Raw genomic sequence first — 26,388 nt, 5'->3', positions numbered from 1 at the left:
TCCCCCTCCCTCATTCTCCTCCCCCAACCCAGAGTAGCTTTGTCTATTTATCCTATCCATACCCCTCCTGATTTTAAAAACCTCCTGATTTTATAAACCTCAGCTTCCAACGCTCTAGAGAAAACAGCCCCAGCCTGTTCAGCCTCTCCCTAAAGCTCAAACCTTCAAAAATGTTTGGAGGGATATGGATCAAGCGCAGTCAGGTGGAACGAGTTTAGTTTGGGATTATAGTCCGCATAGACTGGTTGGACCAAAGGGGCTGTTTCTGTGCTGAATGATTATATGGCTCTGTGATTGTTAGCATTTCTGATGAACAGAAGTTGCAGCCTTGTACATTATCTTTGGGAATCGCAGTATCTTGGATTTCAAGTATATGATTTTGTGACTTGCAGATAGAGTCCATTCAGCCCATCGAGTCTATGCCAGCCCTCCAAACAGCATCTCACCCAGACTCAGCCCCACAATCCCCTACCCTATTCCTGTAACCCTACATGGCTAATCCACCTAGCTTGTACATCCCGAGACACTGCAGGGCAATTTACCATCGCCAATCCACCTAACCTGCACACCTTTGGACTGTAGGAGGAAACTGGAACACCCAGTGGTGCAGATACAGGGTGAATGTGCTAATGTCACACAGGCAGTCACTTAAGGTAGAATTGAGCCTGGGTCTCTGGTCCTATGAGACAGCAGTGCTAACCACTGTGCCACCGCAAGGAAAAAGGCCATTTGGCGCATCAAGTCAGCAGTGACCATCCAAAGAAGATCCCACCAAGGCCCCCCCAACCCTATCTCTATAATCCTGGATTTTACCATGGCCAATTCACCTAGCCTGTGCATCCCTGGATAATTTAGTGTCACCTAACCTGTATATCTTTGGATTGTTGTGGACTTTAGACAAATTCATTGCTTCTTTGACTGTTCTGGCCAATGTTTTTAGTTCACCTGTTTCAGGAGAACGTATTGTGCGTCATTTATCTGGTTGCTTGTGAGAGTTTGGTGTGCGCACACACTGCTGCATATCACTGCCTAGCAACAGTAATGACCATACACAATTATTAAGTGATTGTGATAACGTTTGGGTTGACCTGTGCGCATGAAAGGCATCGGAAAGAATTGCTTGCTTTAATATAACACTTGTAACAACCACTGAATGTCTCTCGTGCTTCACAGCCATTTGTGTACTTCTGAAATATGTTCACCATATTGTTGGAAAAGAAGCAGCCAATTTGCAAATGGCAAGCTTCAAATGATAGAGCTTTAAATTGAGGGGTGATAGATTTAGGACCGATATTAGGGGTAGTTTCTTCACTCTGTAGTAGGGGTGTGGAACGGCCTGCCTGTAACAGTAGTAGACTCGCTGACATTAAGGGCATTTAAATGTGGATAATAATGGAACGGCGTATGTTAGATGGGCATCAGATTATTTTCACAGGTCCGTGCAACATTGAGGGCCGAAGGGCCTGTACTGCGCTGTAACGTTCTATGATATTAAATGCAAGGTTGCATTAAAATCTACCACTTCGATGACTTTTTACTATTAATGAAAATTCTCTCTTTCTTATATTTAACAGTGGCCCAATGATGAAGTTAGTTTACAAACTTCAGGCTGAAGATTTTAAGTATGAATTCCCACTCTCATATCTTCCTGTGAGTATAGAGCAGTGAATTGGTTGCACTAATGTACATTGTGTTCAGGGCAGATTCGCAGCATTGGTACAACAAATGATATTTTGTGACATTTTAAGCAATTAAGTAGTGACCACGACATTGACAATGATGAATATTACAGATGTCCTTGGCCTAGATGTCCTAGATTGTACTAAATAATCAGTTAGTGTAGCCAAAAGGATACTTTTCCTGGTTAGGGAGTCAGCAGCTCAGGTCCTGATATTGGAATTTTACAGCATGAAAATAGACCCTTCCATCCAACTCATCCATGCTGACCGTGTTCCCAAACCAAACAAGCCCACTTGCCTGTGTTTGGCCCATATCCCTCCAAACCTTTCTATCCAAATATCTTTAAAACATTGTAACTTTATTTGCATCCACCACGTCTTCTGGCAATTCATTCCACACACAGACCAATATATAACAAAAGTTGCCCCTCATGGCCTTTCTAAATCTTACCTCTCCTTTAAATTATATCCCCTGGTTTTGAACGGTTTCTCCTCTCTCATTTTTATAACTGGAATCCTCCATGCCTGGCATAACCCTGGTAAATCTTCTCTGAACCTCCTCCAGTTTAATAATATATTTAATAATATTGTGGTGACTTAATCAATAATTGATTCTTGTGTTGGGGACCCTGTATCTTTTCAGAAGCCATGTTGTATATTTCTACTGATCCCTTCCCATTGCCAGTAATTGTGAAAGAATAAATCATAAAATCATAATCATATCGTTTGCTACATTTCTCAAATAACAGATGTCAGATTGGTTTGGCCCTTTTTTTGAAACATGAAGCTCATGATCGAGCTTTCAGTTGAATGAAATTACCCAAGCTATTCAAGAGTTAGTGGGGTAGTGTCTGTTCCAGCTCCTTAATTGACCTTTTCTAATTACTGTTTGTGCATTCAGTTTTTCTAATCTGTCAAAAATGCCATCATCTGTTGTATGTGTGCTGTTCAGGACTGAGCACCCTCCTTTGGAACAGAAACATCATCAACAATGATGCAAAAATATCATTCGGAACCTTTACCATAACCTGAAAACCAATATAAATCTATCTTGCACTGCCCTTTAATTGCCCTGTACACTCCTTAATGATTATTTAACAGAGCTTTAAAAAACATTTCTGCCCTGACTGTAGCAGTTGTTCACAATCTTCATTTGCAGAGATGTTTTGTCTACTCCTGTCTTCCTTATGTCCATATTTATCTATAAAAAGATCAAAACCTCTTGTGCAGAAATGTGTGTGAAGAACAGTTATAAACTATGTGCAGTTTGAGACTGGCTTCCTAAAAATTGCAATGCATGCTAATATTGGTCTGTTGGTGTTTTTATAATCCAGGGTCCTGTGAAAGCTTCAATCCAAGAAGGTGTTTTACCTGATTTTCCACTGTATCATAACAAGCTGCAGTTTCCTCTGTCAGGAATGACCAACCTCAGTCTCTCACTCAGTATCCTTTCACTCAAGTGTATGTGGAGCTGATGACTCTGCCTTCGCTGTGTAGTGTTGGTGCCGGATCCTTCTCTTTGCAGTTTGTGTTTCAGGATATTAATTTGCTTGATTTTGGGATAATCTGAATAACTGGCTTCAGTGCATTTTTATTTGTGTTGTTTCAATCAAGGGCCTGGGTAGAATATCTGGAAATGTTGACTGATATGACTGTACCTGACCTTTGAGTCTTTGTTGATGATTCATTGCCAGAAGTCCCAGCTCATGTCATTGTACCTGGTCGGAGCTGTCACACTAGCAAGAGCAAATGCACTCGTAATTTAAATTCACTCAACACGAAAATGGTTTCAGATTCCAGAGGGGTTTTAATAGTAATAAAGACAGAGGTACCGTGCCCCGGCCTGCATCCCTAACTAGACTATGTACAATGGTCTGAGCTCGGATACTGTAAGGGTGCTAATTGATATCAAAACTCTGAAATTGATTATGCACAAATGTCAAGATTTTTGCTTCTGTCCAGTGGCTTCCTCTCAACTTTAAAACCCCAGAGTATTTTTATGGTACTGTTGTGGTACTGAGCAAAACACCTAGATGCCATGAGTTCAACTCCCATCATGGTAATGTGTGAAACCTGGTAACTTGTCAGCTCTCACCTGAAACACTGACCATGAAAACAGACAGCTTGTCACTTATAACTCTTATTTTGTTCAAAGAAAGCAGACTAATAATCTCTGCTGGTTCTGTCCTGCATGTGATGCCAGTTCTGGAAGCTGCCTCTGGGCCCTCTGCAGTAGTTACCCTCAGGAGGATAATCACAGCTTATTGGATCTCTCATTTCTGGTACCCTATTAGTAAATACCTAAAGCTCAGAATTGAGCACAGTGCTCCAGCTAAGATCTAATCAATGATATGTAGCAATCATAAATATGCAATAATGGACCTCTTCAAACTTTCTCCAGCGTTCAATAAAATCATGGCTAATCTAGCTGTAAATTCAACTGCACTTTCCAATTTAATCGCCTTAATCTTTTACTCCCTTGCAGATTGAAAACCAGTCTCATTCAATGACCCTGCTACCACTGTTGTCTGTGGAAGAGAATCCCAAACTCTAACGACCCTCTGAGAAAAGAAATTCCTGCTCATTACAGTCTTAAATAGGAAACCCCTAATATTAAAACTGTGCCCCATAATCCTGTATCCGTCCACAATGGAAAATATGCTTTCAGCATCCTTTAGAATCCTGCTTCAAAGGTTCATTTCTTATTCTTCTAAGCTTGAATGAGTATAGACCCAGCCTACTCAACATTTCTTCACAAGATAACCCCCTTCAACTCAATAATCCCAGTGCTCAGTTCATCAACTTCACCAACACATTCCATCCCGACCTTAAATTCACTTGAACCAGGCATCTCTGACACCTTCCTCCCCTTCCTGGAACTCTCCATCTCCATCAACGGTGACCAGCTCAACACTGACATATTCTACAACCTCACCGACTCCCACAGCTATCTGGATTACACCTACTCCCACCCTGCCTCCTGCAAAAATGCAATCCCTTATTCCCAATTCCTCTGCCTCCACCACATCTGCTCCCAGGAGGACCAGTTCCACCACAGAACACACCACATGGCCTTCTTTAAAGACCAAAATTTCCCCTCCCATGTGGTTGATGATGCCCTCCAGCACATCTCTCCACTTCCCGCAACTCCGTCCTTGAACCCCTCTCCTCCAACCGCAACAAGGACAGAACCCCCTGATATTCACTTCCACATCACATCATCCTCCGCCATTTCCACCACCTACAAACGGAACCAACCACCAGAAATATATTTCCTTCCCCACCGCTATCTGCTTTCCGTAAAAACCGTTCCCTCCGTGACTATCTTGTCCAATCCACCTGATGCCTGGAGGAAGCATGCCTTGGGACCCTCCAACCCCAGGGCATCAATGTAGATTTCACCAGTTTCCTAATTTCCCCTCCCCCCACCTTATCCTAGTTCCAATCTTCCAGCTTAGCGCCGTCCTCATGACCTGTCCTACCTGTCCATCTTCCTTCCCACCTATCCACTCCACCCTCCCCTCCAATGTATCACCTTTACCCCCACCTCCATCCACCTATTGCACTCACAGATACCTTCCCCCGCCAGACCCACAACCCCCCATTTATCTCTGCACCCCCTAGGCTCCCAGCCTCATTCCTGATGAAGGGCTTTTGTCCTGCTCCTTGGATGCTACCTGACTTGCTGTGCTTTTCCAGCACCAAGCTCTCGACTCTAATCTCCAGCATCTGTAGTCCTCATTTTTGCTTAATCAGCCAAATGAACCTTCTCTGAACTGCTAACACAAATATATCCATCTGTCAGTAAAGAGACCAAAACTGTACTTCATACTCTCAGTGCAGTCCCACACAAGGCCTGCACAGTGATAACAAGTCTTTCTTTCTTTTATATTTCATTCCTCTTGCAATAAGGGCATTCCTAGTTGCATGCTGTTCCTGCATGTTAACTTCTTATGATTCATGTGCCTGCTGTCCCAGATCCATGTACTGTCGCACTCTGCAGTCTGTATTCTGTTTTTCTATTTCTCATGACAGAATGATCAGCCTAATTTATTTTCCTAGTGTATTCTTCTGCCAAATTTTGTCCACTGAATTCACCTATCTCTATCCTTTGGCAAATTGTTTTTATCCTACTCATAACTGATGTTCCTCCCTATCATCTGCAAATTGCTTACTAAATATTCTGTCCCTTCATCCTGATCATTAATGTAGGTTGTAAGTAGTTACGGCTCCAGTGACTCCATTCATGTGGCATTCAGTGGTTACAGTTTGTCAACTTGACAATGACACAGTATGACTGTTTCTTAGCAGCATGAATATAGGGTTGACTGAGAGCCCCGGCACTTACAGAATGGTACCAAATCCAAATCACCTACATAGACTGGTTCCCCCTTGATCAACTCTTGGTTACATCCTCAAAGAGCTCTAATAAGTTGCTCCAACACTCTTTCCCTTTTGCAAAACTATGTTGAGTCTAAAGATGACATCATAAAGGATTAGCTTAACCGTATCTCTATCATAAAATCAAGGATCTTGCCCTGTAAACTTGTTCCACCACCTTTAATTTGTGTATGTGAATCCTTCATTTGTCTAGGCTAACCAAAGCATCTGATTTGCGGATGGGAAATGTGTGGCTGATGTCCATGCAGTCAAACTCCAAGGAGGCAGCTGGGACTCAGTGCTGCAAGTGTGAGACTAGTTTAAACTTGTCCTAAAATATTGATTCCCTAACTCTGTTTGGCAGATTTGATGCATAGTTTTCACACTTGATAATAAATAGAACTCACCCAAATCCTGTTAGGACAATTAAGTGTCGAGTTTTGCTGGTGAATAATTCTCTTCCTTTTCACTGCGTAGAATGATGTTTCTTTTTCTTCATGAAAACGGAGTCATTTATTACACTAAAAGGTTGTAGCAAGGTACATTTAGTGCGCTTTGTTCTGTGAATTTCTTTGGAGCATTGGGATTGGATTTTGAACAGCTGTACGATAAACCATCAAAACTTTCACAGGTTTTTTTAAAAATGGTTGGCAATTCTTAACTGCATAACCAGATCCCTTTGAATACTATTTCTTCAATTTTGCTATGCACCTCACCACACCGCGGGTAAGTTGAGACTGCTGGATATGAAGCAGCACTAGATAAAGGACAGAGAGAGCCTGCTGCCTGGGTGTTTGACCCACTGCCAACAGTTTGGCCTCTGACAGGGATGCCTAAGTTGTAACCTTGACCCTGTGGCTAATGATTCATCCCATAAAGTCTTGGCAGTTCCATTCTAATTGAGATTTATAACATCGATGTGTTTCAGTGAAGCCCCTCATCAGATCTATTCAAATAGCTGTGCATCACGTAATCTTCCTCCACCTTATCTCTGTAACAGCATGCAATCTCCCACCGAACTCTCCCCTCACCCCCGTCCCCAATATACAGTTGTTATTCAATCTATGGTTTTGATAATTCTTCATATTTGATTAACCTAAATATCTTTCAGCCTACCACATTACATAAATTGAGCTCATTCAAAACTCTTCTCATTGACTCTGCTCCTGTTCTTGACTTTAAAAATACTCAACCTTATTTTCACATACTTTGAAGGTGCTCACCCAAAAAGCAGATCTCTGTAATATTGTCTGCTTTGGGATACCTGTGCCCATCCAGAATTTCCCTCTGCTTGATTTTATTTGCAGAACCATCTTGGTTATAGCTTTAGCTATCGGAGCCCTTGCCTCTGGAGCATTCTCCCTAAACCCCTCACCATCTACCTCTCTTCAACATGGAAACATTGCTTAAAATCTATTTCATTGCCCAAACATTTAGTTACTGTCCTATTTCCTTGCGTCAAATTTTGTTTGAAAAATCTTGTGAAGTTCCTCAGAATGTTCCTCAGAACATTTTATTTCATGAACTCTACTGTATCATTGTGAATTGTTGTGGTACTTTTTCTCACCCTCATTAACATATCCTCCCATTCTTCTTCAGTCTTTACTTAGCTTCCCCTTATAAATTGTGCAAAGTGACTCACTTGCTCAGTATGGCAGAGCAGAAATTCCATATTCTCACCATTCAAAAACAACATTTATTTAACTTCTTTAACATAAAATATTCCAGGAACCTTCACAGGAACGTAAAAAAGCAAAATCTGACACCCAGCGGCAGGAGATATTAGGGCAGGAGGCTATAAACTTGGTCAAGGGGGTCGGTTTTAAGGAATATCTTGAAGGAGGAAAGAGTGACACGAGGTTTATTGACACAGAGCTTTTGCCTAGCCAACAGAAAGCATGGCCACCTCTTGGTGATTTCAATCCATGCCAATGAATTTGTCACTTTGAAAAGGACTCAGATAAAGAAAATTAAAGTGCAAGATCAATGTAAGATTGTGATCATTATGTATAATGATTAAAATGTTGGATGCAAAATTCCAATTGACGTTATGATTGCATCTAAACCATAATGTGACAGGTCAACATGAATTGTTGCAGAATGCTATTCTTGTAGTTAGCTTGACCAATATCTCTCAGTTCAGTATTGCCAGCTCTGTCTCTGTTCCACAGCACTGCCAATCTGGCATCTACCAACTTTTTCCCCTCTTTCTCCGAAATACATGTAATATCAGAATGGTTTTGAAACTCAGTGAAAGAGTATTAGGAGTTTTAAGCACTTTTTTTCTGTGCTTCTCCAGTTCTGAACTCTTGTATAACCCCAGTTTCTTTAGTGCAACCCAGCCTTCAATCGCGAGGATGCAAGGTATGGAATTTTCCTTTGAAACTGTCTCTTCACCTTACTTTCCTCCTTTAAGAGACTCCTTAAAATCTATTTAAATAAGCTTTTAATTATCAGTCTTAATATCAGCTTACGTAATTTGGTGACAGGTTTATTTGATATTTTTTCCCATATCAAAGTATAAATATAAGTTGTTATTCAAAGCTCTCTTCACCTTTTTTTGCTCTCATTTCATTTACAATATTAAGACTTGCTGTTGCAAATGTGGAGTGAACACCTCTGGGACACCCGGACCAACCAACCCAACCACCCCGTGGCTCAACACTTCAACTCCCCCTCCCACTCCACCAAGGACACGCAGGTCCTTGGACTCCTCCATCGCCAGACCATAGCAACACGATGGTTGGAGGAAGAGCGCCTCATCTTCCGCCTAGGAACCCTCCAACCACAAGGGATGAACTCAGATTTCTCCAGTTTCCTCATTTCCCCTCCCCCCACCTTGTCTCAGTCAAATCCCTCGAACTCAGCACCGCCTTCCTAACCTGCAATCTTCTTCCTGACCTCTCCGCCCCACCCCACTCCGGCCTATCACCCTCACCTTGACCTCCTTCCACCTATCGCATTTCCAATGCCCCTCCCCCAAGTCCCTCCTCCCTACCATTTATCTTAGCCTGCTGGACACACTTTCCTCATTCCTGAAAGAAGGGCTTATGCCCGAAACGTTGATTCTCCTGTTCCTTGGATGCTGCCTGACCTGCTGCGCTTTTCCAGCAACACATTTTCAGCTGTTGCAAATGTGGACCAAGAATATTGTTTCAATGGGGATGTTACATTTTGGGAGTAGCAAGTGACACAAATACTTCACAGAACTGCATGGGAGATCATGGGCTGGGTATAGACTGATAAAATGCTTCACAAAATCTTCAAGGCTCTTGTGGGAAGCATCTTGTTCTCTTAATATTGCTCTCAACTCTTGTTACAGAATTGTTCATCCGGTCAGCTCTTCAGCACCTCAGACAGTGCCTATTTTGTCATAGTGGACAGGTACCTGAAATACTTTCTCCCTACAGAGGGGAATGTGCCACCATCACCATTCCTGAATGCATGTGGAACAGTTTCTCCTCCAACACCAAGGTACTTCTGCTTGTTTTTCTAACTAGCAATTATATTGGGGATTCTGGGATGAAGTTACATAGAACAACACGGCGCAGAACAGGCCCTTTGACCCTTGATGTTGCGTCGACCTGTGAACTATTTACAGCTCATTCCCCGACGCTATCCCAACATCATCCATGTGCTTATCTAAGAATTGATTAAGTCTGCCTAATGTGGCTGAGTTGACTACATTGGCAGGTAGGGCATTCCACGCCCTTACCACTCTCTGAGTAAAGAACCTGCCTCTGACATCTGTCTTAAATCTATCACCCCTCAATTTGTAGTTATGCCCGCTCGTACAAGCTGACATCATCATCCTAGGAAAAAAACTTTCACTGTCTACCCTAACTAATCCTCTGATCATCTTGTATGTCTCTATCTAATCCCCTCTTAGCCGCCTTCTTTCTAATGAGAACAGACCCAAGTCTCTCAGCCTTTCCTCATAAGACCTGCCCTCCAGACCAGGCAACATTCTGGTAAATCTCCTCTGCACCTTTTCCAATGCATCCACATCTTTCCTGAAATATGGTGACCAGAACTGTACACAATATTCCAAGTGTGGCCGCACTAGTGGTTGTACAGTTGCAGTGTGATATTGTGGCTCTGGAACTCAATCCCTCTACCAATGAAACCTAACACACACCGTATACCACCTTAACAGCACTATCAACCTGGGTGGCAACTTTCAGGGAGCTATGTACATGGACTCCAAGAATGGGGCGGCACGGTGGCACAGTGGTTAGCACTGCTGCCTCACAGTGCCAGAGACTTGGGTTCAATTCCCGACTCTCTGTGTGGAGTTTGCACATTCTCCCCGTGTCTGTGTGCGTTTCCTCCGGGTGCTCCGGTTTCCTCCCACAATCCAAAAATGTGCAGGTTAGATGAATTGGCCATGCTAAATGGCCCATAGTGTTAGGTGTAGGGGTAAATGTAGGGGTGGGTTGTGCTTCGGCAGGTCTGTGTGGACTTGTTGGGTCGAAGGGCCTGTTTCCACACTAAGTAATCTAATCTAATCCAACTGCACATCCACACTACCAAGAATCTTTCCATTGACCCAGTACTCTGCATTCCTGTTATTCTTCCCAAAGTGCATCACCTCTCATTTAGCGGCATTGAACTCCATTTGCCACCTCTCAGCCCAATCCTGCAGTTTATCCAAATGCCCCAGCAACCTGTAACATTCTTCCAAACTGTCCACTACTCCACTGACTTTAGTGTCGTCTGCAAATTTACTAATCCATCCACCTATGCCTGCATCTAAGTCATTTATAAAAATGACAAACAGCAGTGGTCCCAAAAGATGATTGTGGCACACCAGTAGTAACCAGACTCCAGGCTGAACATTTTCCATCAACCGCCACTCGCTGCCTTCTTTCAGAAAGCCAGTTTCTAATCCAAACTGCTAAATCACCCTCAATCCCATGCCTCTGCATTTTCTCCAACAGCCTACCATATGGAACCTTATCAAAGGCTTTACTGAAGTCCATGTATATCACGTCAACTGCCCTACCCTCATCTACATGCTTGGACACCTCAAAAAAGTCAGAGGTTTGTGAGACATGACCTGCCCTTGACTAAAACCATGTTGATTATCTGAAATCAAATTGTTGCTTGCTAGGTGATTATAAATCTTATCTCTTATATTCCTTTCCAAAATCTTTCCTACAACAGAAGTAAGGCTCACTGGTCTATACTGACCTGGGTCATCTCTACTGCCCTTCTTGAACAAGGGCACAACATTTGTAATCCTTCAGTCCTCTGATACTAAACCTGTAGACAATGACGATTCAAATATCAAAGTCAAAGGCTCTGCTATCTGCTCCCTAGCTTCCCAGAGAATCCTCGGATAAATCCCATCCGGCCCAGGGGATTTGTCTACTTTTACTCCTTCTAGAATTGATAACACCTGTTCGTAGATTTGATTCCCTTCGACCCAACAAGTTCCCTTCGACCCAACAAGTTCACACCGACCCTCTGAAGAGCAACCCACCCAGACCCATTCCCCTACATTTACCCCTGACTAATGCACGCAATGGGCAATTTAGCATGGCCAATTCCCCTAATCTGCGCATCTTTGGACTGTGGGAGGAAATCGGAGCACCCGGAGGAAACCTACGCAGACACGGGGAGAATGTGCAAACTCCACACAGACAGTTGCCCGAGACTGGAATTGAACCCGGGTCCCTGGTGCTATGAGGCAGCAATGCTAACCACTGAGCCATCGTGCCACCTCTTACCTCATTCTTCTCCTCCACAATATTCTCCATTTCCTGAGTGAAAACCAATAAGAAATGTTCGTTAAGCACCTCTCCGATCTCTACAGGGTCCACACTTAACTTCCCACTTCTGTCTTTGACTGGCCCTATTCCTACCCTAGTCATCCTTTTATTCCTCACATACCTATTGAAAGATTTAGGATTCTCCTTTATTCTATTTGCTAAAGACTGCACGTGTCCTCTCTTTGGTCTTAACTCTCTCTTTAAATCCTTCCTAGCTGATCTGTAACTCTCCATCTCCTCATCTGAACCATCTTGCCTCATCAACACATAAACCACCTCCTTCTTAACAAGGGATGCAATTTCTGTAGTAAACCAAGGTTCCCTTACCTTATTGCCACCTCCCTACCTGACAGGGACATACCTATCAAGGACACACAATATCTGTTCCTTAAATCAGCTCCACATTTCCATTGTCTGCATCCCCTGCATTTTGCTACCCCGTTCTATGCATCTTAATTCTTGCCTAATCACATTATAATTGCCCTTGCCCCATCGATTACTCTTGACGTGTGGCATGTACCTATCCCTTTCTATCGCTAAACTAAACGTAACTAAATTATGGTCACTTTCTCCAAAGTGCTCACCTACAACTAAATCAAACACTTGGCCTGGTTCATTACCAAGCACCAGATCCAGTGTGGCCTCCCCTCTTGTTGGCCCTTCGACATACTGTGTCAGGAAACCCTCCTGTACACATTGGACAAAAACGGATCCATTTGAATACCAAATGCTTTTCTCCTGTTTGTTTTCTTTCTGTCACAGTAAGCCAGCTCCCTCAGTATTCACCCACAGAGTGCTGATGTTATTGAGCAGGAATTGATTCAGGAAACTGTTAAGAATTTATCTGGCTGAACCACTTACTATCAAAACCATTTATCAGTGGGAAGAAAATGCACATTTTGTTTACCAAGATATTGTGTCCTTCTTCAATATCTGTTTTTATTCTCTTCATACAGAACACCAAGTGTACCATTCACGTCCTATGGTGGGCCCCACACCAGCCTACTGAAACGCCACATTTCACATCAGCCTTCTGTGAATACAGACCCAGCTGCTCAGGAAATCTGGAGATCTGAAACACTGCTTCAGGTAATGATCAATAGTTTGGTGTCTTCCTTGCTGCAGAGCTTTGTATTGCTATCCTGGTCAAAGTATTGAATGTGACTTTGTTTGCAGACAGTTTGTGTTTGCTTACGAACAGAGTCAGTATCAAGTGTCAGCAAATCAAGCTGTAGAGTTTGATACTGTTCAGCAGAAAGCTGAACTCCCAACCTTAAGTCCTCCCTCCTGCATGTTTTTGAAACCTTGATCTACTCCTTTGTTACTTTGGGCTGCGTTATTCCCATTTCTATCCTCTGTAAACATAAATGCATCCAAAGTTCTCTTGTCTGAATCCAAATTTGCACCAAGTCCCAGTTCACCCATCAGTCTGGGCCCATTGATGTACATAAGTAGATAAAAGCACAGATATTGTGTTACTCTATTTTTGATATTCTGTATACCATTCCTCCCCAGCCCTATCATATACACCATTGTTAGCTGTCTGCATTCTAATGGAACTCCCCTCCCTCAACCTCTCCAACTGATTTCCTCTTTGAAAGTCTGTGTCACTTTGACCAGGTATTCTGGCCACTTCTCCTATGTTCTGCACAATTTTAGTAATTAATCTCTTGTTTTGTTCTTATTTATTTGAATTATGGAAGTGAACAGATTATGAATGACAGGTTGTGTTATAATGATTAATTATTTCGTGCCATTGTTTTTGTCCCCTTTGCATGGGAAGTATATTAGGTAAAATATCAATGCGCTCTGAATCCACAGCTTCTCTTATTATATTAGAGTAAATTGACAAATTTACAGTTTGTAACCAATAACATTTGCTTTCTGCCCTGTATCCAGTTTTTTTTTAATCCATCCCAGTTTTTGTCACTACAGCATTTGGGTGCTAGTAACTAATATTTTGTAAGGCGTTTGTCTCAATGTTTTCTTTGCAACTCTTGGTACACCACTGGTGGCCTGTCCTTTGCTATAAACTCCACTAAAGCCATTTGATTTATGTTGTTTCTTATTCTCTCTCTTTCGGACATGCTTTTAATTGTTGTGTCCTTGCACAGAGAACTGTACTCTTTGCCTTTATAGTATTCCTGAAATTCTCTCCTTTGCTGTCCTATTTCTGTCCATCTTCCAAGGTAAGCAGTAGTTCTGTTCTGCTTGTGTCGTAGTTCCTTGATACAAGCAGCCTCGAGTTCAGACAGTTTACTGCAAATGCTTCTAGTGTTGCTCCATTAGCTTTTCCTTTACCATTTACGTCAGACTTTTTAAAAATCTGGTTTGTTGGCTAGCACCTCCTCTTTCATTAGCGTTGCATGGGATCCATGTCCTGCTCCCTCTGGGTTTGAATGATTTACAAAAGCTGCTTTGATTGCTCGTTGTGTGGTTCCTCTATGTCTTTCTAAATCATTGCCTTTACTTTGGGGGAGAAAGAAGTCTTCATTATGAAAACATTTGTTATTACTGGTAATACTGAATAAGCTCATTTTATTGGGGGGGTGGGTGGGGTGTGATGGAAGAAGGCAGGGCAGGTGACTGAGGTGTCAGCAACCATGATTATATTAATTTTAAAATGGTGATGCAAAAGGATAGACCAGATCTAAAAGTTGAAGTTCTGAATTGGAGGAAGGCTAATTTTGACGGTATTAGGCAAGAACTTTCAAAAGTTGATTGGGGGCAGATGTTCACAGGTAATGGGATGGCTGGAAAACAGTGTGCCACAAGGATCGGCGATGGATACACTGCCTTTTGTCATTTATACAAATGATTTGGATGTGAACATAGGAGATGTAGTCATTAGGCTTGCAGATGACACCAAAATTGGAGGTGCAGTGGACAACGAAGAAGATTACCTCAGAGTAAATTGGGATCTTGATCAGATGGACTAATGGGCTGAGGAGTGGCAAATGGAGTTTAATGGGCAGCATGGTGGGTCAGTGGTTAGCATTGCTGCCTCACAGCACCAGGGACCCAGGTTCAATTCCAGGCTCGCGAGACTGTCTGTGTGGAGTTTGCACGTTCTCCCCATGTCTGCGTGTGTTTCCTCCGGGTGCTCCGCTTTCCTCCCACAGTCCAAAGACGTGCAGGTTAGGTGAATTGATTAAGCTAAATTCCCCGTAATGTTCAGGGATGTGTAGGTTGGGTGCATTAGTCAGGGGTAAAAGTAGAGTAATAGGGTAGGGGAATGGGTCTGGGTCAGTTACTCTTCAGAGGGTTGGTATGGACTGGATGGGCTAAATGGCCTGCTCCCACACTAGGGATTCAATTCATTCTATTCTAGGTAAATGCCAGGTGTTGCATTTTGGAAAGGAAAATCAGAGCAGGACTTGCACACTGAATGTTCAGCAACACTCCCCAGGACCTTACCAAAGACCTTGGAGTGCAAGTTCATAGTTCCTTGAAAGTGGAGTTGCAGGTAGATAGGATAGTGAAGGTGGTGATTGGTATGCTTTTCTTTATTGGTCTGAGCATTGAATATAGGAGTCTGGAGGCCATGTTGCGGCTGTACAGGATGTTGGTTCGACCACTTTTGGAATGCTGGGTGCAGTTCTGGCCTCCCTCCTATCAGAAGGTTGTTGTGAAACTTGAAAGGTTCAGAAAAGATTTGCAAGAATGTTGCCATGGTTGGAAGGTTTGAGCTACAGGGAGAGGCTGAATAGGCTGGGGATGTTTTCCCTGGAGCATTAGAGGCTGAGGTAAGCTTTATAAAATCATGAGGGGCATGGATATGATAAATAGACAAGTCTTTTTTCCCTGGGGTAGGGGAGTCCAGAACTAGAGGGCATAAGTTTAGTGCGAGAGGGAAAAGAAATAAAAGGGACTCGAGGGGAAACATTTTCACACAGAGGGTGGTGCATGTGTGGAATGAGCTGCCAGAGGGAAGTGGTGGAGGCTGGCACAATTTCAACATTTTAAAAGGCATCTGGATGGGTATATGAATAGGAAGGGTTTAGAGGGATATGGGCCAAGTGCTGGCAAATGTGAAGAGATTAGGTTGGGATATTTGGTCGGCATGTACGAGTTGAACCGAAAGGTCTATTTCCTTGCTGTACATCTCTTTGACTCTATTTTAAGTTATAATTGTTTAACTCTTCAGAGTTAGTGTTTATTTTATCTGTTGCTTTTTTAAATTCCAGTTGGAGTCCAAATCAAACACTCCTATCAATCCCTCAAATATTATCCATGTAAAGGTTGACCCCATAACTTCTGGCCTAAAAGAATTGATTCAAAAATTCTACTTTACATGAGTTCATACCATTTTTAACTGAAAATGTGTTGCTGGAAAAGCGCAGCAGGTCAGGCAGCATCCAAGGAGCAGGAGAATTGACGTTTCGGGCATGAGCCCTTCTTCAAGAAGGATTCCTGAAGAAGGGCTCAAGCCCGAAACGTCGATTCTCCTGCTCCTTGGATGCTGCCTGACCTGCTGCGCTTTTCCAGCAACACATTTTCAGCTCTGATTTCCAGCATCTGCAGTCCTCACTTTCTCCTCATACCATTTTTAATCCAGTTCCCTTTTTGAAAATTGCTATTGGATCTGCTTCCACTACTCTTTAAAGTAATGTGCTCCAGATCATCATAACTCATTGTATATTATATTTTGGCCTCATGTCATTTCTGGTCCTCTTGCCAATCACCTTAAACCTATGTTGTCTGGTTACTGACCCATCTGTGGGACCCTTATGCTGACCTTATTTATTCTTTCGAAACTCTTCATGAGGTTGAACGCAACTATTTCCCCTTGATGGAGGGATCACCAACCAGCAGTATAGATCTAAGTGGCAGAAAGTTTAAAGGGGATATGAAGAAAAACATTTTCACCCAAAGAGTGGTGAGAATCGGGAACTTGCTGCCTGTAAGAGGGGTAGAGGCAAAAACCCTCATAACACTTGAATGTTTAGATGTGCACTTGAGACACCAAGGCTATAGCCAAGTACCTGAAAATAGAATTAAAATAGTTAGATGGTTGTTTTTGACTGGTGCACATCAGTACTTTAGTTTTCTATGACTCTATGACAGTGCCTCAATTTACAAAGGTAAGGATTCATTATAGCTTGTGATAGCCTTCATGATTTGTCCTACCATCTCCTAACACTTGTGTGTGTTCACTCATAGGTCTCTTTGTTCATGTTGAAAATTGTTTTCCAGTCCTTCTGACCAAAATCAATCATTTTATATCTCTGCATTAAATTTCATCCATATCTCTGTCCATTTCACCAGTCTGTCTTTATGTTTCTGATATTTCTGGGTTTTTGTGATCTGCAACCTTTGAAATTATACTCTGTATATATCCAAGTTCAGATCATGTTTATATATTTGTAAAAATAGTTGTCCTATACTGATGCTTGAATGACACCACTAAAATTTTGGTCTGATCTTAAACACAACATTTGAACAGTCATGTGGTTGCACAGACCTTTAACATTGTTGAGAAGCAAACTGTTGAGCGCAAGAATATCAAATTACAAAAGGAGCAACAATTTATACTGTCTGAGAAAAGGGGGCTGATTGGTTAGCCAGTCAGTTTTGATTGATCAAGACCCATTATGGAGAATACGTCAGGAACTTATTAGAAACATAGAATATCGGAACAGGAGTAGAAGCAGAACCATTCAGCCCATCTAGCTCACTTGACATTCAGTATGGTCATGGCTCAGTCTCAGTCTCCGTGATAGACTCCTGTTCTCACTCCTTGTTGTTTGACATTGTCAGCCTCTAGAAATGTATTTGCTGCTTTTGAAAAATATATTCAATGATTTAATTTAATGCCATAACCCACCATATCACTTCTGTTTGGAGGCCAAATGACAACTCCGACTAATGTTTTTCACCTCTTGTTGTTTCGTAACCTTTCTCACCGTTTAATCTTTCACAGCACCACTCATTTTTTTTGTTTCCTGTCCTTCCCTTGGATGTTCACTTCCCAGCCTTAGTCGCATGTGGGAGCATGACTGTGTAGGTGTAATCATATTATACATGTTTACAACTATGTGTGCTATTAATTTCTGTCCTTTACTGAGTTTGCCATGCATTCAGATATACAACCTTCAGACTAATCTTTTTTAACACTTCTTGTACCAGGACTTTATTTACTGCTAGCCGCATATTTGCTTTCTACATTGGTATCTTTCGTTTCTATTTTGGCTTCCCCAGGCTTTGTTTAATCCAAAAAAGGGCACAATGCCTGGTTATGTTACTTTGTCCTGGGTATGTAAATTCATAGCTTCTAGCAAACATCATTGAACCACATTGCTAAATCCACTGATGATCTTCAGTTGGTTGGTTTTCTGTGTCTTCTTCTGCGATGACTGTTCACTAGTTTATCTATAACTATTAGACAGTTTAGTATATACCTGTACTTGTCCCTTTAGTCCCAAAGGCTTCAATTTTGAAAACAAAATGGTCATGCTGTACTTCATGACAATCCACATATACAACTGCACCTTAGACTGTTCTCATCCACTGTTATCTAAGAGCTCAAGTTTGTCAAATACAGTTTACATTAAGTAAATCTATGTTAGCTTTTTATTCACCCAAATATTTACAAATATGAATTAATATAGTGCCAGATATTATCTTGAAGTTTCCCCACCACGAACATTAAGCTGACTGACCTGTCATTTTATAGGTTAATCATTTTCTCTGTGAAACAGGGGTGTTTTCCTCTGATACTCCTTTCAGTAGCTGAAGCTCCTTTTCTATCCTGAGGGCTTTTTAATCACCTTCTGTTCGGTGATTCCTGTCCTATTCAATTTCTCTGCTGCCTCTTCATAACTACATTGATTGTAACCTCTTTTTTTGTGAAGGCAGATGTGAATGCTCATTTGGAATCTCAGCTGTGCCATCCATCTCCACAAAGTCATTACCTTTTTGGTTCCCATTTTGACTCTTCTTTTGACTAATCTTTTTACCTGATGATCAGTTATAATCATTTTGTTAGGTTGCCCACTAACCTAGTTTCTTAGACTGTCATTCTTGCTCCTTTTTTGTTTCTCAGTTCCCCTCTTTGTATTGAGCTTGATTTTCTTTGAAATAATGAACCTGGCATTGTTCATAAACATCTTTTAACTTAGATTTTAATTTTTGCCTTCAGTCATCCAGGGGACTTTAGCTTTCAATGTCCTTTCTTTCCAGCTCATGAGAATGCCCCAAGTCATTACTCAAGTTATCTGCTCTTTTAAAGGCCTCCCATTACTCAATGTTTTACCTGTCAATCGTTCAATTGAATCCCCTTGTCCATGTTTAATTGGTCAGGCTTGATCTCTCAGCCAGAAAAGCCATGGTGCTGAGTCGAGTTGTTTTGTGCCTTGCTCTACATTTTGCATGATTACTTCACTGTCTTGTATTTTTGTTTGGCTCCATATTGAAATGAATTTCAGAAAGCTGACAGGGAGTGACAAAGACGATTCCTCTTTGCTTGCCTTCTGCTTTCTCCCATTTATTTCGCTTTGGGTGAACATATGATGTAATGCTGTGCTCCAAAGAGCAGCATGTTCTGCAATTCAAGGAAAGGCATGAATGAACAGGGGTTAGGCTGAGCAAACATTCTTGACCCTAATGAGAGCTGTCAGCATCAAGGAGGTGATTGAGGCAGAAATTATTGGTCATCGGGGTAAGCTGGAGTTGCTGCACAGCCTTAGAGAGTCTTGTTGATTAAAATATTGTCAAATATACCAGACAAGTACAAGCAGAGGAAACTACATTTAACCCGTTAAAACCCCCGGAAGATTGATGCATTCAGAAATTTTAGAAAATTTCAAATAACTTACTTGATGGGCATTTGAGTCACTGCCAAAATGTGTGTGTGGGGGGGGCAGGGCTTTTGAAACACGAGGATGAAAGGGTTGAGCTGGAGGAGGGAGGGGTTTGGATGCAAGAGTTGGTACGGGAGAGGTGGGCTAAATGCTTTTTACCTTTTACTTTTCTATTGTTTGTTCACAGATTTTCATTGAAATGTGGCTTCACCATTATTCACTGGAATTGTATCAGAAAATGCAGTCTCCCCATGTCAAGGTATGTGCTCCCATATTTTTCTTATGCTTTCTGATGAACTGGTTTAACTGCTTTATCACTTGTCTTGAGTGCTATATGTGGGCTTCAGCGGACTGCAGTTATAAAGTTGAAACTGGTTTACTAATCTAGATTTAACCTGCAAGCCCCTGATTTTTAATCTGCTGCTTCATTGAAACTGATTTGTGTTTCAGGCTCTAAAGGGGTGCTTCCAACATGGTTCCTGACCACTGGGAATAGACTCAACCTCACTTTGGTTTATTGTGAAATTTAAATTTTCTTGTAATCTCTCTTGGGATGCGACATTGTTGATCAGGTCAGGAGTTATGGCACTTAGGGCGGTATTGAGCTGCCCTAATGAACCACTGAAGTCCATGTTGTGTAGGAACATCCCCATTGCTGTCAGGGAGAGAGTTCCAAGATTTTGACCAGTGACTCTGATCTAATTAAGAATGGTGTGAGACTTCAAGGGGTACTTGTAGGAGAAGCATTTTACTCTGTTCCCCACTCCACTTTTTAGGCACTTTTTAAAATTAAGTATTGAAGTAATTTGTTTTTGATAGCCTACAGTATTATGATTTGATTTCAGAGATTTCATGAGTAAATTCTAACATTCCAATTACTCCTTGACCACACCCCTGAAGCAGAGTCATTGCTTGGAATTATGGCTGTGGATCAAATGCTGGGTGTACTGGATTGAAATGGCTTGTTTTTAAAATTTGTGCTTCATTTTGTGGACCAGAGCTCCCATTGGCATATTCATGTTATCCTGAAACTCCCAGTGTGCCCAGGATGGAGTTTTTAAATCTGAGGGTGACCATTTAGTTTGACCGCACTTTAGAGCTCTGCTCCAGCTTTGCATGTTGTGTCGATTTGATGCTTTGGGTGCATGTGCGTTATGCTTCTACATTATTTTCTTTTTTTCTCCCCCCTCGCCATCTTGATCGTCTCCGCTCTGATTCTGACTGCCTTGTACATTCGGGGCATTGCAAGCCAGGGCCACAGGTATTCACTTTGAAACCCACTAACTCAAGTTAACCTTTTTGAGGATGAGGGTCTGCCTCAGCAGTCATCTACTTTTCATAATTCTGTTCTTTTGAGAAGATGGTTCTCTGCCTCTATTTCAAACCATCAGTGACCTCGGCTGACTGATGGGTTACATTTACAGCTCGGCTGTTCTGTTTTAAGCTGTATCCAGCTGACCCACTATAGAGCACACCACTGCACTAATTGCTGGGAACTAAGCTGACTAAATGTTTAGCTTTTCATATATGGGCCAAAGATGAGACAAATATTTCAAAAGCTGAGTGTCCTTCAGAATTCAAAAGGGTTAACATGATATAACCTATTGCAGTGTTGTGACTCGGTTTATTTAACAATTTTAGAAATATGTGCATGTTTTTAGTTCAACCAGACGTGAAAATTTCAAATACCCAATGCTAAACTACACTCGGAACCCAGTGACAACACTACTGCTTGCTTTGGTTACTTCTGGGCAGCTTCTGTGACTTTGGTAACGCTGCATTGACTAAAAATGTGTATTTCAGAATTAATGGTAAATTGATTATGTTCTTGCACTGTACTACTCAGTGTTTCATATTTGTATCGGCCATTGTATCAACCCTCCTAACTGCCATTCAGTGCTTGGTCAATGCCAGCAGACAATGTCCAAAAACAAATCTGCAAATCTAAAGCTCGAGACTGCAGAGTAATTCTGCAAAATGTTTCTCCTTGGGCACTTAAAGGTGAGGGATGTTGTGCTCAAGAGTGAAACATTTTTGAACATAGAACAATACAGCACAGTACAGGCCCTTCAGCCTTCGATGTTGTGCCTGCCTTTTATGCTATTCTATACTTTTATGAAATTTATCATGAAATGATGTCCCTCATTAAATGCTGCAGAGGTCTTTGTACTCAGTCACTTAAAAACAGTTTTATTTCCATGCTTAAAGTGTGGTTCATTTGCAAATATTAGTGCCTTGATGTTGTCCTGGTACCAGATATGGGACAGGTGATTGATCTCACTGATGGACCCCACATGAAATTGAAACCCCTGCTTGCAATCTGATTATAGTCTGAATCTATTGACTTATTGAGCACTGTAGAGGGCAGTTTACTCTGTATCTGAACTGTGCTGGCCTTATCCTGAGTGTGTTGTTATGCAGAGGAGCATTGTTGATTGAACTTGATCAGCACTGACATAGCTCCTGGTTCTTGAAGTTGGCCTGGGAGCAATAGTTTGTTTCGCTATTGCAATGATCTCACTTTTAAAGCCCACATCAGTACAATGTTCTGCTTGGTCATTGGGCATCATTCCAATCTGCTGCCTATTGACTTTATCTGACACCTGATACCATTATTGACTTTCAATCTCATTTGATCCAGTGGCTGTAAAAACTGCTAGTTTTTTTAGTAGTGCTTTTAGAAGCTGGAGTTTGGCAATAAAGGGGTTAATGATGTACATGTTAGCAATGAATGAATGTTTAAATGTTGATTTTGCTGTGTTTATAATGTTTCTCTCTCTCTCTCTCTCTCTCTCTCTCTCTCGGTTAATGCTTTCCCTTTGTGTTGTCTTATTTTTGGATGCTAACCCCAGTTGGAAGTGCTACAGTACCGCCTCGGTATTTGCAGTACTCAGTACAACTCTGCATCACCACTGCCTGGCCATGGCACCTTCCACACTTACCAAGTACCTTTTTATTTTAATTTTTGGTGTCTTAATTTAATCTTGTCAGCCACATGGTAAAACTGAGAATCTATGCTATCCAATAGTGTCAATCAGCGACTCCTGGGTACAGGGCAGTGTCTGCTATGTTTCAGGAAGTAGATTGTCCCATGATGGGACTCTTAACTGAGGCTGTCAATCAGGTACTAAGTGCACAAGCCTGATGATTGTGGGCCTGTGATACTGTGAAATGAGACCAGTTACTTAAGCTACGGCTTTGCATCAATTTGTGTCACATTGTAAAATGCTACTATTTGGTCACTGAAGGACAAGAGACTCTTGCAAGAAAAATGTGTTGAAGAAGCATCTGCTAAGTAACATGCTTTTAAATAATTAATCCCATTTCATGGCCTTGCTGTCTCCTGTAGATTCGCTTTCCCATTGATGCTGCTTACCAGGACCTTGGTTTCCTTCCTGATGCTTAAAACTCTTCTCTTTAACAGCAGTTGGCTCTCTGTGCTGTCCGAAACCCAATACATTGACTGAATACTTTCCTGCCTTACTGTCTCTAGCTATTGGACAGGGTCAGGCAGAAGACGAACAAGGACTCTTAATCTTTGAGATTCAATTAATGAAATATTACAAGAAGCTTCATCGAGAGGTGTAAATTGTTGATTTTATTTGAGAGGGACATTAGAAAATGCTCCCTTTTAAAAAAAAAATTACAATTATTTTTCATTGAGTGGATGAGACCCGAAGAAAAGTTAGATGATGGAGGAAGACATTAAGCGGGAGAGTCCGGCTGAGACTAACTGAAACTCCTGAGCGATTGGAAAGAGAGGAAAAGGGCCATCAAATTAAGACAATATAAGAGCCTGTATTTTGTGTTGGAACCTGTTCAGAAGTATATGGAGCCAGATCATGCTATTGGAGAACAGAGCAGTACTGGACATTTAGAATCAAAACAACTTATCAAAAACTTATGCTGTTACCAATCAAGGGAAGCTTATGCCCCTCAGGTAGATGTAAAAATGCTCATGTGCTATTTTGAAGAGCAGGGCTTGTAGATAAGACTCTTTCAATTGCACTTTCCCAACCCACAACCTCTATTATCTAGGAAACCAGGAAAATAAGTGCAAGGGAACACCATGACCTTCAAGTTCTGGTTCAAGCCATGCATCAACCTGTTTGGAATCACATTGTTCCTGCCCTATTGCTAGGTGAAAATCTTGGAATTCCCTCCCTAACAGCAGTGAATACTCCTGTGGGTATACCTGCATTACTGGGACTGCAGTAATTCAAGGCAGTGCATTCCTACCATGTTCTCCAGGACAATTGAGAATGGGCAATACATAGTGCCTTAGCCAGCATCAGCTTCATACTTCGACAAATCGATTCACGCTTCAGTCAAGGAACATTATGCAGTGTGTGACTGGTTTGGAATTGTTAAGTGAGGGAACCTAAATAAATGGTCATTATCACATAGAGGAAAGACTTCAGCCCCTGGTTCTCCAATCCATCCTATTCCCTTGCTGTATTTGTGTAATCCTGCATCACCAGTGCCTCGAGGTTTATTTCCCTCGAGTGCCCATCCAATTCTCCATTGAAATCACTATCACCTCCACTTCTGCTGTCCTCACAGGCAGGAAATTTGAAGCTATTACCACTTGCTGTGCTGCATAAAAACAATTGTTCTTAGATTCCCCATCCGATTTCTTAACCAAAACCTTAAATTTATGGCTCTAGCTAATGGGAACAGGTTTTCATTGTCTGCCTTATCAAAGCCTGTCTTAATCTTGTGTACCTCTGTCAAATCCCTGCTCCAAGAGAAAACAATCCCAGCTTCTACAACCTAACTTTATAACTAAACTTCCACCCCCGATCCTTGAAACCATTCTGATAAATCTCCTCCTCTGCACTCTGTCAAAGACCCTCATATCCTTCCTTAAGTATGACCAGAACTGGACGCAATATTCCAGTTGTGGTTTAAATCAAAGCTTTCTTAAGGTTCAGCACCACTTTTCTTGTGTTACCTGCACCTCTTATCTATGAAATCAAGGTCTTATATACTTTTGGGTGTAGGTTTGCTCGCTGAGCTGCAAGGTTCATTTCCAGACATTTCGTTACCTTACTAGGTAACATCTTCAGTGGGCCTCAGGCGAAGAGTGGCTAGAGTTTCTGGACATGTATTCAAAACGAATGGGTACCCAATGAATACAGTCTGCTGATTTCTCAGCAACAAACCCAAGCAAACAGACAAAACATGTCCAGAAACCTTAGCCACTCTGCCCTACATCAAAGACATCTCAGAAATGACTGCCAGACTACTCCGACCCCTTGGCATCATGGTAGCCCACAAAACCAGCAACACACTAAAACAGCAGCTAATGAACTTGAAAGACCCTATACAGACAATGAGCAAAACTAATGTCATTTACAAAATACCGTGCAAGGACTGTAACAAACACTACATTGGACAAACAGGCGGAAAACTAGCCACCAGGATACATGAACACCAACTAGCTACAAAAAGACATGACCCTCTCTCACTAGTATCCTCACATACGGATGAGGAAGGACACCACTTCGGCTGAGCCAACACATCTTTTGCCCGAAACATCGATTTTACTGCTCCTCTGATGCTGCCTGAACTGCTGTGCATTTCCAGCACCACTCACATCCATCCTAGCACAAGCCAAACAAAGACACGCGCGAGAATTCCTAGAAGCATAGTGTTCCAACTAGAACTCTATCAACAAACGCATCGAGTTAGACCCCATCTACCACCCCCTGAGAAAAGGAACAGGAAGTGACTTCATCACAGGAAATGACATTACCAACCCAAAGAAACATAAATAGAAAACAGGAATTTTCAGCGTTTCTTTGCCTGGGGTCCACTGAAGATGTTACCTAGTAGAGTAACAAAACATCTGGAAATGAACCTTGCCGCTCAGCGAGCAAACCTACATCCAAAACCTCAACCTGAGCTACAAATCTTCTCAAAACCCGCTCTTATATGCTTTACTGACCATCTCTCAATTTCTCCTGCCACCTTCAAGATCTAAGTGTGTGAGGTTATGAGGAATTATAGTTTGGATGCTTGCAAGATAAGTACCCAAGAGAGCTACACTTGGAAACATAGAAACTCTCAAGGCTGGATGAGACCAGTCTTTGTTTCTATCTACTAAAAAAAAAATCATCTTTTGGCACTAAAATTTTGAGGATTACTTTATTTTACCAAAGTTCTGTTGTTTTGCCATGTATGAAGTGTTTCATTTACAAGTTGCCTTGGTTAAAAGCCCATTTACCATGTGGCTTTCTTTGTGGTGTGTTAGCATTCTACTATTGTAGATGTTTCAATTCAGCATTTCTCTTGGATTACTTTAGTTACGGGCTGTTAATAAATACAGCATAGAGTCATGGTCACAGAGATGTACAGCACGGAAACAGACCCTTCGGTCCAACCTGTCCGTGCCGACCAGATATCCCAACCTAATCTAGTCCCACCTGCCAGCACCTGGCCCATATCCCTCCAAACCCTTCCTATTCATATACCCATCCAGATGCCTCTTAAATGTTGCAATTGTACCAGCCTCCACCACTTCCTCTGGCAGCTCATTCCATACACATACCACCCTCTTGTGAAAAAGTTGCCCCTTCGGTCTCTTTTATATCTTTCCCCTCTCACCCTAAACCTATGCCCTCTAGCTCTGGGCTCCCTGACCCCAGGGAAAAGACTTGTCTATTTGTCCTATCCATGCCCCTCATAATTTTGTAAACCTTTAAAAGGCCACCCCTCAGCCTCTGACGCTCCAGGGAAAACACCCCCAGC

The 26,388-nt window shown here is 41.9% G+C and overlaps 1 protein-coding gene across 5 annotated transcripts in view; it reads left to right on the top strand.

Annotated features, from left to right (window-relative positions):
• smpd4 (sphingomyelin phosphodiesterase 4) overlaps positions 1-26,388 on the top strand; it is a 72,113-nt gene that overhangs the window by 6,916 nt on the left and 38,809 nt on the right. For 2 of the 5 annotated variants that reach the window (XM_043716212.1, XM_043716210.1), the window contains exons 4-11: positions 1,575-1,650; positions 3,014-3,122; positions 6,733-6,785; positions 9,382-9,533; positions 12,790-12,922; positions 19,823-19,894; positions 20,885-20,896; positions 22,488-22,580. In XM_043716212.1, coding sequence (XP_043572147.1) covers positions 1,575-1,650; positions 3,014-3,122; positions 6,733-6,785; positions 9,382-9,533; positions 12,790-12,922; positions 19,823-19,894; positions 20,885-20,896; positions 22,488-22,580 — 700 coding nt within the window. The remainder of the gene's footprint in view (positions 1-1,574; positions 1,651-3,013; positions 3,123-6,732; positions 6,786-9,381; positions 9,534-12,789; positions 12,923-19,822; positions 19,895-20,884; positions 20,897-22,487; positions 22,581-26,388) is intronic. The other 3 variants (XM_043716211.1, XM_043716213.1, XM_043716214.1) reach the window with 3 other exon arrangements.

The sequence above is a fragment of the Chiloscyllium plagiosum genome, chromosome 25 (assembly GCF_004010195.1).
Source record: "Chiloscyllium plagiosum isolate BGI_BamShark_2017 chromosome 25, ASM401019v2, whole genome shotgun sequence".
NCBI lineage: Eukaryota > Metazoa > Chordata > Chondrichthyes > Orectolobiformes > Hemiscylliidae > Chiloscyllium > Chiloscyllium plagiosum.
This window is presented reverse-complemented; position numbering and strand designations above follow the sequence as displayed.